This window comes from Mustela lutreola, chromosome 18 (genome assembly GCF_030435805.1).
Source record: "Mustela lutreola isolate mMusLut2 chromosome 18, mMusLut2.pri, whole genome shotgun sequence".
Lineage (NCBI taxonomy): Eukaryota > Metazoa > Chordata > Mammalia > Carnivora > Mustelidae > Mustela > Mustela lutreola.
Genome location: NC_081307.1, coordinates 6,545,359 through 6,560,791, shown reverse-complemented (window position 1 = coordinate 6,560,791; position 15,433 = coordinate 6,545,359). Strand labels below are relative to the sequence as shown.

General features: G+C 34.7%; 1 protein-coding gene across 1 annotated transcript in view; it reads right to left on the bottom strand.

Annotated features, from left to right (window-relative positions):
* LOC131820609 (A disintegrin and metallopeptidase domain 3-like) overlaps positions 1-15,433 on the bottom strand; it is a 124,264-nt gene that overhangs the window by 18,150 nt on the left and 90,681 nt on the right. The window contains exons 17-18 of the mRNA XM_059156297.1: positions 13,921-14,007; positions 10,732-10,846 (exon numbers count right to left, since the gene is read on the bottom strand). Coding sequence (XP_059012280.1) covers positions 10,732-10,846; positions 13,921-14,007 — 202 coding nt within the window. The remainder of the gene's footprint in view (positions 1-10,731; positions 10,847-13,920; positions 14,008-15,433) is intronic.

Genomic DNA, 15,433 nt, shown 5'->3' with positions numbered 1-15,433 from the left:
TATCTTGATTGTGATGGTGGTTACATAAATTTGAACATGTAAAACTGCATGAAACTAAATACAAACACACACACATATGTGCTTATACACATATACACAAATTAGTGCATGTATACTGTTGAAATCTGAATATGGTCCATGCATTTTAATAACGCCTATTTCCTGGTTTTACTACTGTGCTATAGTAATAAAACATGCTAACATTTTATTTATTTTATTTTAACACTTTAATATTTTATTTTAACACTGACAGAATCTGAGTAAGGGATATACAGGTCTTCCATCTGCATTTCTTTGCAACTCTTTGTGATCTACATTTACTTCAAGATAAAAAGTTAAATAAAAATCACAAGGAGATATCATTAGACATCTTCAACTGGCAAAAAAAAAATCAAATAAAACAGAACAAAAATGACAGTACGCTTGTGAAGTATGGAGCATCTGTGCAGAGAAACTGGGACTCTTGTAGATGAATGGGAAGGAGTACTAGCATAGTCACCTTAGCAATAGTTTGGCTATTTCTTATAAAATTATATTGTATCCCTAGGTATTTATCAACCAAAAGAGAGAACTTACATATACAAAAAAGCCTATATGCATATGTTTCATTAACTGGTGAATGGATAAAGATGTGATATATAAATAAATAAATAATAAATAAATAAATTTTTATACATATCTATATATCGATATAGTGGAATATTAGTTATTAAAAAGAATGAAATCTTGACATTTACAGCAATGTGGAAGGAGCTAGAATGTATTATGCTAAGTGAAGTAAGTCAACCAGAGAAAGACAAATAACATATGATTTTACTCATGCATGGAGCTTAAGAAACAAAACAGATACATATATGGGAAGATAGGAAAAAAGGAAAAAGGGAAATAAACCATAAGCTACTCCTAAGCATAGAAAACAAAGTGTTGATGGAGAGAGATGGTGGAGGATGGACCAGGTGGGTGATGGTCATTAAAGAGAGCACTTGTAATAAGCACGGGGTATTGCATGTTAGTGATGAATTACTGGATTTTTTTTTTAAAGATTTATTTATTTGAGAAAGAGAGGGTATGAGAGAGGGGCATAGGGAGAAAGAGACTTAAGCAGTCTTTGCACAGAGCATGGAGCCTGGACACAGGACTCTATCTCACAACCTTGAGATCACAAACGCAGCAGAAACCAAGAGTCAGGCACTCAACTGACTGTACCACCCAGGTACCCCAAATTACTGAATTCTACTCCTGAAACCAATATTGCACTGTATGTTAACTTACTAAAATTTAAATAAAAAACTTTTTTAACAATAAAAGAATAAAAGAATGAATTATTTAGCAGCACCTAGCTGGCTTAGTAGGTAGAACACATGACCTATTAAAACATGGCAACAGGAGTGGGTCTCAAATTCTTATGTATTATATATGACATTCTGGAAAAGACAAATATATAGGAACAAGAACAGCTAATTGGTTGCCAGGAATTGGCAGTGGGGGATGAATATGAAGGGGGCAGCCAGAGGGAAATTTTGAGGTGATAGATCTATTGTGTATCATGACTGGCAGTGGGAACAAGTATTTTTTCAATACTCATTGAGTTCTATACCACAGAGTTAATGTCACTGTGTATCATTTTTTTAAATGCAAACACATTAAAAAAAATATTTAAAAGGAGAAAACAGCTAAAAGGTTTCTTAAAATTTCCCCAAACACAGTAAGCTATAGACTCAAGAATCACAGTCAATGCAAGCAGGATAAATTAAAAAAGAAATGTGTCCTGATAAATTTCAGCCAAACTGCAGAAAATCATATAAACATATGAAATATAAACATATAAAATAAAAACATATAAAATTTCTGAAACTCAAAGAATAAAGGAAACATTATATTATTGGGATGAATAGAATAATAAGAATGACATTATATTCTCATCAGAAAATGTAAGCTTAGATACACCTAGATTACATCCTTGAATGGCTGAAAGAAAAATTTCTCAATGTAGCATTCTAATTCCAGTGAAAATATTCTTAACAAATTAATACATTTTTATAAAAAACATTTTAAAAACAAAAGCTGAGACAACTGCTCATCACAAGGTAAAACAAAAAGAAGTACAAAAGGAAGTTTTTCAGATAGAAAGAAAATGCCCACATGGAATTTGAATATGCTTGAAGAATTGAAAAGTCCTTGGAAACAGTAAATGGGTAAGTGTAAATATTTATATTAAAAAACTTTAAAATTCCATTGCCTATTTTTTTTAAAGATTTTATTTATTCATTTGTCATAGAGAGAGAAGCGAGAGCAAGTACAGGCAGACAGAGTGGCAGGCAGAGGCAGAGGGAGAAGCAGGCTCCCTGCCAAGCAAGGAGCCCAATGTGGGACTCGATCCCAGGACGCCGGGATCATGACCTGAGCCAAAGGCAGCCGCTTAACCAACTGAGCCACCCAGGCGTCCCTCCATTGCCTATTTAAGGCAAATCTAATAATGTACTATCAGATTTACAACAATAAAAATATAATATAAAGTAAAAATACAAATGATGTAAAGACATTAATGAAATTATACCATTAAGATTTATAAATTGTGAAGTTTAGAAAAAAACAAGTATGTTATATTTGTTCATAAATGTTTATCAAATAAAATTTTAAAATTGTACCATCTACTATCCATATGCAATGGATATGGAAGATCTGATTACTTTTCCCTTTTGAAAAGGGAAACTTAAAAGATGCAACTTGGAGGGGGGTGGAGCAAGATGGTGGAGGAGTAGAAGACCTAAATATCCTCAGGTCTCAGGAGTTCAGTTCAGCTAGATGGTTATCAAACCATTCTGAACACCTACGAACTCAACAGGAAATCAAAAAAGAAGAGCACCAATTCTAGGAATAGAAAAGCAACCAGTTTCTGGAGGGCAGGATATGCAGAGAAGAGAATTCAAGGAGATATACAGGAAGATAGACCACGGGGGGAGGGGCTGGCTCCTGACTAGTGGTAGAGAATGGAGCCAAAATCAGAACTTTTAGAAGTCTTCTCCACTGAGGGACATTGCTCCATAGGTTAAGTGGGAAATGGAGCCCTTGTGGGGACAGTGTGATCTCAGCAACCATGGGGTCACAAAAAGAGCAAGGGTATCTGAATGTGACAGAGTTGTCAAGTATCAGTGCAGGGAAGCTGACTGCAGAGACCAGAGCTGAGGAGGGGGCTCTCAGCTTGGGCTTACCAAAAGCTATGATCCGAGGCACAGTGAGGCCACTACTCTTCAAGCAGAGACCCCATAAGTGGCAGACCCAGGGAGAAGACCTGCTCCTTCCTCCTCCAGGAAAAGTGGCATGGGACCATGCTACAGGAATCTGCTAGGTTTGGAGACTCCAACTGGGGCCATGCACCAGAGATAGAAATGCTTGGTCACAGGCTGAGTGAGCATGCAGTGTGGCCAGAGACCAGGGAGACAGCAGCGATTGACTGCTTTTCTCTGAGAGTGCACTGAGGAGGGGGCCCCTGTGCTCTCAGCTTCTACAGGGCCGGAGATTGAGAGGCCACCATTTTTATTTCTGTCCTCCAAAGCTGTATGGAAAGTGTTTAAAGAACAAAAGTGACCAGGAGCAAACCCAAGCAGATGACCTAGTCTGGCCCTTGGCAAGGATGGAGCTATTCCATCTTGGTCAGAGACATTTGAGAATCACTTCAACAGACCCCTCCTCCAGAAGATTAGCAAGCACATCTAGCTAAGACCAAGTTCACCAATCAATGAGAACTGCAGAATTCCAGAGCTAAAGGAATGCAACATATAGAATTTATGGCTTTTTCCCCATGATTCTTTAGTCTTTCAAAGTTGAAATTTTTTAATTTTTTTTTCTTATTCCATTTTTTAAAAAAATTTTCCTCTTTCTTATTTTAATCTTTTTAAACAATTTTATCAATAATTTTTTTAAAGAGTTTTATTTATTTGACAGAGATCACAGGTAGGCAGAGAGGCAGGCAGAGAGAGAGGAGGAAGCAGGCTCCCTGCTGAGCAGAGAGCCTGATGTGGGACTTGATACCAGGACCCTGGGATCATGACCTGAGCCGAAGGCAGAGGCTTTAACCCACTGAGCCACCCAGGTGCCCTATCAATAATTTTTTAAAAATCTTTTTAAATTTTCAATTACAGTCATATTCTATCACTTTGTTGGTATTTAGCTTTAATTTTTTTTATACACAGGTAGGTTTTTCTTTCCTTAAAATTTTGGGATACAGTTTCTCCTAACAGATCAAAATATACCCTAAATCTAGTGCATGGCTTTGTTCTAGTCTCCAAACTGATTGCCTTCTTTCTTTCTTTTTTTTTTTTCTTTCTTTTTTAAACTTCTTATCAATTCCTTTGTCAGAATCTTTTTAAATTTTCATCTTTACAGTCACATTCCATCCCTTCATCATGTTTATCCTTATTTTTATATAAATATGTTTTTCTTTCTTTAAAATTTAAAATTTTGTGTGGCAGTTTCTTCTAAAAGACCAAAATACACCCCAAATCAAGTGTGTGCTTCTGTTCTATTCACCAGTCTCTATACACACACACACACACACACACACACACACACACACATCATATAAATTATAATATGCATATATGTATATTTCTTTTTTCTCCTTTCTTCTCCCCTGCTCCGGTTTTGTGTCTCGTCCAATTTAGTTAATGTATATTTTCTTGGGGTTCTTGCTACCTGTTTAGTATGTTGTTTTCTCATTCATTTATTCTTATCTGGATAAAATGACAAGGGGGAAAAACTCACCTTAAAAAAAAAAAAAGGAGGCAGTATTGAAGGCTAGGGACCAAATCAATACAGACATTACTAAGATGTCAGAACTACAGTTCAGAATGACAATTATCAAGGTGCTAGCTCTGCTCAAAAAAAGCAAGAAAAATCCCTTTCTGGAGAAATAAAATTCCTTTCTGGAGACAAAAAAGAACTAAAATCTAACAATTTGAAATTTTAAAAAGCTATTAATGAGGTACAAGCAAAAATGGATACTCTTCTGCTAGGATAAATGAGGCAGAAGAGAGAATTAGTGATATAGAAGATCAAATGATGGAGAATAATGAAGCTGAGAAAAAGAGAGATAAACAACTACTGGACCATGAACAGAGATTTTGAGGGATAAGTGTTACCATAAGATGAAACAGTATTAGAATAATTGAGATCCCAGAAGAAGAAGAAGAGAGAGAGAGGAGGGCAAAAGGTATATTGGAGCAAATAATAGCAGAGAATTTCCCTAATTTGGTGAATGAAACAAGCATCAAAATCCAGAAGGCCCAGAGAACTCCCTCAAAATCAATAAAAATAAGTCAACACCTGTCATCTAATAGTAAACATTACAGGTCTAAGTGACAAAAAGAAAATCCTGAAAGAAGCTTGGGGCAAGAGGTATGTAACACAATAGTAGAAATATTAGATTGGCAGCAGACCTATCCACCAAGACATGGTAGGCCAGAAAGGACTTTCATGATATCATCAGAGCAATAAAAAAGAAAAATATGCATCCAAGAATCATATATCCAACTAGGCTGTCTTTCAAAATAGAGATAAAAAGCTTCCAGGGCAAACAAAAATTAAAAGAATTTGCAAACACCAAAGCGGCCTTTTGGAAATATTGAAAGGGTCCTCTAAGCAAAGAGAGAGCCTAAAAGTAGTAGACCAGAAAGGAACAGAGACAATATACAGTAACAGTCACCTTACAGACAATATAATGGCACTAAATTCGTATCTTTCAATAGTTACCCTGAATCTAAATGGGCTAAATGCTCCAATCAAAAGACACAGGGTATCAGAATGGATTAAAAAAAAATCAATATGCTTTTTGCAAGAGACTGATTTAAGACCCAAAGACACCTCCAGATTTAAAGTGAGGAGGTCAAAAACAATTTACCATGCTAATGGACATCAGAAGAAAGCTGGGGTGGCAATCCAAAGATGATAATAAGAGATGGAAAAGGATAGTATATCATACTTAAAGGGTCTGTCATTCAAGAAGATCTAACAATTTTAAATATCTATGCCCCTGACATGAGGAGCCAATTATATAAACCAATTAATAACAAAATCAAATAAACACATTGACAATAATACAATTATAGCAGGGGACTTTAACACCCTCCTGCAAACACCAAAGCGGCCTTTTGGAAATATCGAAAGGGTCCTCTAAGAATTGGTCCATCCAAAATGGATGGATCATCTAAGGAAAAGATCAACAAGGAAATAAAGGCTTTAAAAGACACACTGGTCCAGATGGACATCATAGATACATCCAGAACATCCATCCCAAAGCAACAGAATACAAATTCTTATCTGGTACATATGGAACATTCTCCAGAATAGACCACATCCTGGATCACAAATCAGGTCTCAATTGCTACCAAAAGATTGGGCTCATTCCCTGCATATTTTCCAACCACAGTGCTTTGAAACCAGAACTCAACCACAAGAGGAAAGTTGGAAAGAACTCAGATACATGGAAGCTAAAGAGCATTCTACAAAAGAATAAATGGGTCAACTAGTAAATTAAAGAACTTAAAAAAATTCATGAAATAAATAAAAATGAAAACACAACTCAAAATCTTTGAGACACAGTAAAGGCGATCCTGAGAAGAAAATATATGGCAATACAAGCCTTTCTCAAGAAAAAAGAAAGGTCTCAAGTACACAACCTAACCCTACACCTAAAGGAGCTGGAGAAAGAAGAGCAAAGAAAGCCTAAACCCAGCAGGAGAAGAGAAATAATAAAGATCAGAGCAGAAACTAATTAAATAGAAACCAAAAGAACAATAGAACAAATCAATGAAACTAGGAGCTGGTTCTTTGAAAGAATTAATAAGATTGATAAATCCCTGAACATATTAATCAGAAAGAAAAGAGAAAGGACCCAAATTAATAAAATCATGGATGAAAGAGGGGGGATCACAACCAACACCAAATAAATACAAACTATTATAAGAACATATTATGAGCAACTGTACACCAGCAAATTTGACAATCTGGAAGAAATAGATGCATCCTAGAGACATATAAACTATAAAAACTGAACCAAGAAGAAACAGAAAACCTGAATAAGACCCATAACCAGTAAAGAGATTGAAGCAGTCATCAAAAATTTCCCAAGAAACAAGAGCCCAGGGCCAGACGGCTTCCTAGGGGAATTCTACCAAATATTTAAAGAAGAATTAATACCTTTTCTCTTGAAACTGTTCCAAAAAATAGAAATGTAAGGAAAATTTCCAAATCTATTTTATGAGGCCAGCATTATCTTGATCCTAAAACCTTGATCTCAAAACCCCATCAAAAAGGAGAATTACACTTATGGTTTGTCTCCCTCCCAATCCCATCTTGTTTCATTTATTCTTCTACCCACTTAAGCCTCCATGTTGCATCACCACTTCCTCATATCAGGGAGATCATATGATAGTTGTCTTTCTCTGCTTGACTTATTTCGCTAAGCATGATACGCTCTAGTTCCATCCATGTTGTTGCAAATGGCAAGATTTCAAACCATAAGTGACTCTTAATCTCACAAAACAAACTGAGGGTTGCCGGGGGGAGGGGGTTGGGGAGAAGGGGGTGGGATTATGGACATTGGGGAGGGTATGTGATTTGGTGAGTGCTGTGAAGTGTGTAAACCTGGTGATTCACAGACCTGGGGATAAAAATATATGTATATAAAAAATATATGTTTATAAAAAATAAAAAATAAAAAATAAAAAAAAATTAAAAAAAAAAAAAAGAGAAAAAAAAAAAAAAAAAAAAAAAAAAGGAGAATTACAGACCAATATCCTTGATGAACACAGATGCAAAACTTCTCAGAATTTTAGCCAATAGGTTGCAACAGAACATTAAAAGGATTATTTACCATGACAAAGTGGGATTTATTCCTGGGCTCAAAGTTGGTTCAACACCCACAAATCAATCAATATGATACTATATACTAATAAAAGAAATAACAAGAACCATATGATATTTTCAATAGATGCTAAAAAAGCATTTGACAAATTACAACATACTTTCTTGATCAAAACTCTTTATAGCGTAAGGATACAGGGTACACACCTGAATATCATCAAAGCCATCCATGAGAAACCCACAGTCAATATCATTCTGAATGGGGAAATACTGAGATTTTTTTCTCTAAGTTCAGGAACATGGCAGGGCTGTCCATTATTACCACTGCTATTCAAGATAATACTAGAGGTTCCAGCCTCAGCAATCAGACAACAAAAAGAAATTAAAGGCATCCAAATCGGCAAAGAAGAAGTCAAACTTTCACTATTTGATTTGAAGATTATATGATACTTTCTGTGGAAAACCCAAAAGACTCCACTCCATAACTGCTAGAACTCACACAGGAATTCAGTAAAGTGTCAGGATATAAAATCAATGCACAGAAATCAGTTGCAGTTCTATACACGAACAGCAAGACAGAAGAAAGAGAAAGTAAGGACTTGATCCCATTTATAATTGCACCCAAAACCATAAGATAACAAGGTATATCTTATACCTTATAAGATAACAAGGTTAGGTATAAACCTAACCAAAGAGGCAAATAATCTGTACTCAAAAAAGTATAAGGTACTCATGAAAGAAACTGAGGAAGATACAAAGAAATGGAAAAATGTTCCACACTCATGGATTAGAAGAACAAATATTGTGAAAATGTCTATGCTACCTAAAGCAATATACACATTTAATGCAATCCCTATCAAAATATCATCGATTTTTTTCAAAGAAATGGAACAAATTATCCTAAAATTTATATGGAACTAGAAAAGACCCCAAATAGCCAGAGGAATTTTGAAAAAGAAAATCAAAGCTTCTGGCACCACAATTCCAGACTTCAAGATCTATTACAAAACTATAAACCTCAAGACAGTATGGTACTGGCACAAAAACAGACACGTAGATCAATGGAACAGACTAGAGTGCCCAGAAATGGACCCTCAACCCTGTGTTCAACTAATCTTTGACAAAGCAGGAAAGAATGTCCAATGGAAGCAAGACAGTCTCTTCAACAAATGCTGGTGGGAAAATTGAACAGCCACATGCAAAAGAATGAAACTGGACAATTTCCTTAACCACACTCAAAAATAGACTCGAAATGGGTGGAAGACCTCAGTGTGAGACATGAGTCCATCAAAGTCCTTGAAGAGAACACAGGGAGCAACCTCTTCGACCTCAGCCACAGCAACTTCTTCCTAGAAACATCGCCAGAGGCAAGGGAAGAAAGGGCAAAAATTAACACTGGGACATCATCTAGATAAAAAGCTTTTGCACAGCAAATGAAACAGTCAACAAAACCAAAAGACAACCAATTAACTGGGAGAAGATATTTTCAAATGACATATCAGATAAAGGGTTATTTTCCAAAATCTATAAAGAACTTATCAAACTCAACACCCAAATAGTAACAGACAATCCAATCAAGAAATGGGAAGAAGACAAGAACAGACATTTTTGCAAAGAAGACATCCAAATGGCCAACAAACACATGAAAAAGTGCTCAATGTCCCTTGGCATCAGGGAAATACATATCAAAATCACAGTGAAATACCACCTCACATTACTCAGAATGGTTAAAATTAACATGTCAGGAACAGATGTTGGCAAGGATGTGGAGAAAGGGGAATGCAAGCTGGTGCAGTCACTCTGGAAAATAGTTTGGAGGTTCCTCAGAAAGTTGAAAGCAGAGCTACCCTATGACTTAGCAATCCCACTACTGGGTATTTACCCTAACGATACAAATGTCGTGATCCAAAAGAGCACATGCACCTGAATGTTACATCAGCAATGTCCACAATAGCCAAGCTATGGGAAGAGTCTAGATATCCATCAACAGATGAATGTATAAAGAAGATGTGATATATATTATGCATTCATCAGAAAAAAACGAAATCTTGCCATTTGCAACAACATGGATGAAACTAGTGGGTATTATGCTAAGAACAATAAGTTAGTTGGAGAAAGACAATTATCATATGATCTCTCTGATATGAGGAATTTGGGAGGAAGGATGGGGAGTCATGGGGGGAGGGGAGGGAAAAATTTTAAATGATGGGATCAGGGAGGAAGACAAACCATAAGAGACTGTTAATCTCAGGAATCAAACTGAGGGTTTGGGGGGTTGGGGAGGGAGGGAGGGATCGGGTGGCTGGGTGATGGGAAATAGGGAGGGTATGTGCTATGGTGGCTGCTGTGAATTGTGTAAGACTGATGATTCACAGACCCCTGAAGCAAATAATTATATGTTAAAAAAATTATATGTTGGTAAAAAAAAGCAACTTGGTTGTGAACTAGCACATCATGATAGTTAACTTCCTGGGAATATGCAGAATATATATTAAAACTATCACCTATTGTATATTTTAACTATACCTATCACCTATCTAGAGAATTCTGTTGTATATGTAGAAATGTTTTTCATAACCATGGTTAAAATTAAAGAGGTCTATTAAAATGTTCACGTCTTAATTGGAATTAAAAGTATATATAAAATTTTGATTGGCAATATGGTACAGAGCTGTACTGTTTAATATAGTTGCCACTAAGTCACAAGTGGCTACTTAAATTTAAATAAAGTAAAATAAAATGGAAATCTTCATTTCCTAGTTGCACTATCCATATGTTGGGTGCTCTGTAGCCACATATTCATTGGAGATGTAGACCCTTACTGTACGGGCAGAAAGCTCCTTGAAGCACACTCATCTAGATACTAACATGCTTTACTCCAAAACCCGTCATCAATACTTCCTCCTTTTGATGTTCGTGACGGTATACAAAGTGGAGGAGAATATCCAACATCACAGTGACAATGAAGAAAATTATTGCAAACCTGAAATCAAAGCCAATAAAAAAATAACATTTTATATACAACATAAAAATTAAATGCATTACTCTGATTGTTAGTCAATGTAAATTATTGAATTATTGTAATTTATGTATTATCGATGGTTTTTACTTAATATGGAAAATAATATTTAAAAAAATAAAATGTAATATAATAAATTCCCATGAAATTTATTACAATTATACCTTTCAAATATCATAGAGAATTTCTTTTTTATTATTATTATTTTTTAATTTCTTTTCAGTGTAACAGAATTCATTGTTTATGCATCACACCCAGTGTTCCATGCAATACGTGCCCTCCATAATACCCATCACCAGGTTCACCGAACATCCCACCCCCTCCCCTTCAAAACTCTCAGATTGTTTTTCAGAGTCCATAGTCTCTCATGGTTCATCTCCCCCTCCAATTTCCCTCAACTCCCTTCTCCTCTCCATCTCCCCATGTCCTCCATGTTATTTCTTATGCTCCACAAACAAGTGAAACCATATGATAATTGACTCTCTCTGCTTGACTTATTTCACTCAGCATAATCTCTTCCAGTCCCGTCCATGTTGCTACAAAAGTTGGATGTTCATCCTTTCTGATGGAGGCATAATACTCCAATAGTGTATAGACCACATCTTCCTTATCCATTCGTCTGTTGAAGGGCATCTTGGTTCTTTCCACAGTTTGGCGACCGTGGCCATTGTTGCTATGAACATTGGAGTACAGATGGCCCTTCTTTTCACTACATCTGTATCTTTGGGGTAAATACCCAGTAGTGCAGTTGCAGAGTCATAGGGAGATTGTTTCTCATGTATTTTTTAAGTAAAAGTAGATAACCTTCTTGACACAACTGAAATGTCTTATTCCAGAAAAGCATAAAATTATGAACCAAAAATTATACTAATCATCAGGAGAATGTAAATAAAAACCTCAATGAGGTATCACTTCACACCGTTCAGAATGGCTGGTACCAAAACAAGAAAAACAGGATTTAGAGAAAAGGGAACAATTGAACACTGTTGGTGGGAATGTAAATTGGTACAGCCACTGTCAAAAGCATTATGGAGGTTCCTCCAAAACATAAAAATATATACAATCCAGTAATTCTAAAACTACTTTTTACCCAATGAAAATAAAAACACTAATTAGAAAGGCATATGTTTCTTGCAGCACTATTTACACTAGCAAAGATATGGAAGCAACCTAAGTGGTTATCAGTAGATGAATGAAGACGTGGTATGTATATATATACAATGGAATGTTACTCAGTCATAAAGAGAGAGAGATCTTGACATTTTTGACAATATGGATGGACCTAGAAGGTATTGTGCTAAATGAAGTAAGTCAGACAGAGAAAGAAAAATGGCCATTATGATTTCACTTATATGAAATATAAAAAATAAAATGTATAAACAAACAAAAAAGCAGAATTAGACCCATAAATACAGTGAACAAACTGTGGTTACCAGAAAGTGAAGTAATGGTGAGAAGGACTAAACTAGTGAAAGCGAGTGGGAGTTGCAGGCATCGGTTATGGAATGAGTAAGTCATGGGGCTAATAAATATAGCATAGGGAACATAGTCAATAATATTGTAATAGCAGATGGTAGCTACACTTGTGGTGAGCATAGCATAATGTACAGAGTTGCTGAATTACTCTTTTACACCTGAAACTAATATAACACTGTGTGCCAACTATGTTTCAATAAAAAAAATATAAAATAGTAGGAGTTAAAGTTTTTCTTGAATTGTGTTAAGTTAAAAAATAGCTGTTATAAAATCTTTTACCAAAAATGGGAGAGAAAAACAAACAGAAGTTTGTTTAATGACATACCAAATACCAAAACATATTTTGCTAGATAGGAGGGTTAGAAATTATCTCCAAATGTCATCTGGTGGATGAACTGAAAAAAGGATTGGAAGCAGAATAGGGAATCTAGAACTAGGTCATGCAAAAATTGAATAAGAAATTAAATTAAATTAAAATAAAAAAGAAATAAAGAAATTTTTAATAGGGCACATAAGTGATTAGGGAGAAAAGCTGAATACAAGACATGCAGGTAGGTCACTTTATTCCAGATTATTATATAAAATATGAAGCATTGATATGGCAAGAGACACCAGCCACAAAGTTAAAGCCTAAATGTATGTTCAGGAAAACAAAGTTTACCAGTTTCTATTCCCTAGTAGATAATTTCACAATGTATAGACAAATAAAAATGCAATTGGCAAGTATGACCATACATATATTGTGCCTAAAAACTCTATCATTAAGGAATTATAAATTAGCAATGGATTTAGCATGTTGAAAGTGATTTTTAAAAAGCTGAGATGCTAGTCTGGTCAGAATTTAAGGAAATGCATATTTTTATATCCGGTAGGTGGGAGTAAAAACTGGTATAATATTCTTTAAACACAATATAATATTTATAAAAATTTAAATGTTGCATAAATGTAGCCAATCATGTATTTCATTAATAATTAAAGAAATCAGGCAAATGTGCAAAGGTAACTGTACCATAATGTCCATTGTCCCACTACTTACAATAGTTAAGTAAAAGTTAACATTTTCCAAAAGTCCATCAGTGAATGATTCTTAAAATATAGCATTGAGGAGACATACAGGGAAATAAATTGAAACCACTGAAGGATGAATGAGATCTTAATAGACAAGAAACTCTGCTCTCACAAAAATATTAGATTATAATATGTGTAATATAAATATATTGAGTATGCTTTCAAATATTTATCGGTACACATACACTCAACCACAAGCAAGATTTACATGTATGTTAAATGTTTATGAGTAATCCTTAAAATATTCAATTTAGAAATGAATTTATTTCATATTGTATTTTTTTACAAACTTCCAAGCTCATGAAGCCTACAACAATGTGAGTGAACACACAAATCATATGTATATGTATAAATAATGGAATCTACTTTCCTTATTTTAACTGAAAATTTTCAAAGTAATTTCTATATCAAATAATTCTAAACCTCATTATCTTGGACAATGTTGTTGACATGAATTAAAATAGCTGTACTGAAATGAAATAACCATTACATACCCCATGTCCACTGCAGTTTATATTTGCATCACAATTTGTTCTCTTTGTGTACGAACTCCTAGGAACACAACGCCCCCGATCACAATACTAAAATGTTAAAAAACAAACAACAAAAACTGTAAATGTAAAGTCAAAAGTTGAGCAATTGTACTTGGTACAAAAATTAAATGCACAATACACTGTATATTTACTTTTCATATAAAATATATCATATCTATAATATGAATCTGGATTTCACGAATCTACTCATTCTAAAAGAAGAACATGAGAGTCCAAATGACATGTTATTGCTTTACCAAATATAAAATTTTGAAATGAGATACTATTTCTTTCCCATGAGGGAGCACAGCTGTGAATTTTGATATATTGATACCAATTGATATAAGAACAAAAATGGCCAAGTTCTACTGGTGATTTGTAATGAGATTGGATCTGTCTTTGCACTTTCTATGTATTTTTATGAGACATGCTCATTATACTCAAAGGAAATATTTTTATCCTCATTTTATATTTGATGATAATAAATCTACTCTTTTAAATTCATGCACAAGTTATCAATGACCAATATTCAGTAGAAGAACTCCCTTAGTCACAGAACCACATATTTATCAATGCTAAATTAGTGTTCTTGTCATTTTTATATTTTACATTTTTCCAGCTTTAATGACAGTGTCTCTTACCTTTCATATTTGCACTAAAGCAAGTTATTTAATCTCTCCATACCTCCATTTATCCACCTTTGAATTTGGAATAACAATTATACCCAAATTTTTTAAAAGTGTAGGTTATGAAGATGAAATAATTTGTTAGACATAAAGGAACAAAAGCAGTGCCTGGCACATAGTAAATCCTTACTAAATACAAGATATCATTTTAATTATTATTTATTGATGACCTGATTTGTATGTAAACTTCATGCTAATTTTAATTTAATGTGAATATCTTTAGGGGAGTCTGTAAAATTATGTTGGCTTTTCTCAAGTTATCTGATAGACTATTCAATATATGATAAGTAGTCTTAAAAATCATTATTTTCTATCACCATTAATCAGTCACCATAAAGGAAAGAATATCAACTTGTTCATTACTGTAAGTGCTCTGATGAAACTAGCAAGAATAATGAAATGTTGGGCAAATCAGCATTACCTGTCCAAAGAACCATCTTCTTTCTAGTTCTTCTTAAACATTATCACTGAAGCAATAATAAACTAGTCATACTTCACTGCATTGTCTTTAGGGGAAAAATAATCCAGGAAAGTTAAAACCTATACTTCTGATATAGTTATTTTTTAAAAATCTTATTTATTTATTTGACAGATAAAGATCACAAGTAGGCAGAGAGGCAGGTAGAGAGAGAGGAGGAAGCAGGCTCCCTGCTGAGCAGAGAGCCCAATGTAGGGCTTGATCCCAAGACCCTGGGATCATGACCTGAGCTGAAAGCAGAGGCTTTAACCCACTGAGCCACCCAGGCACCCCTGATACAGTTACTTTCAAGTAAACAGATCAATTTGGC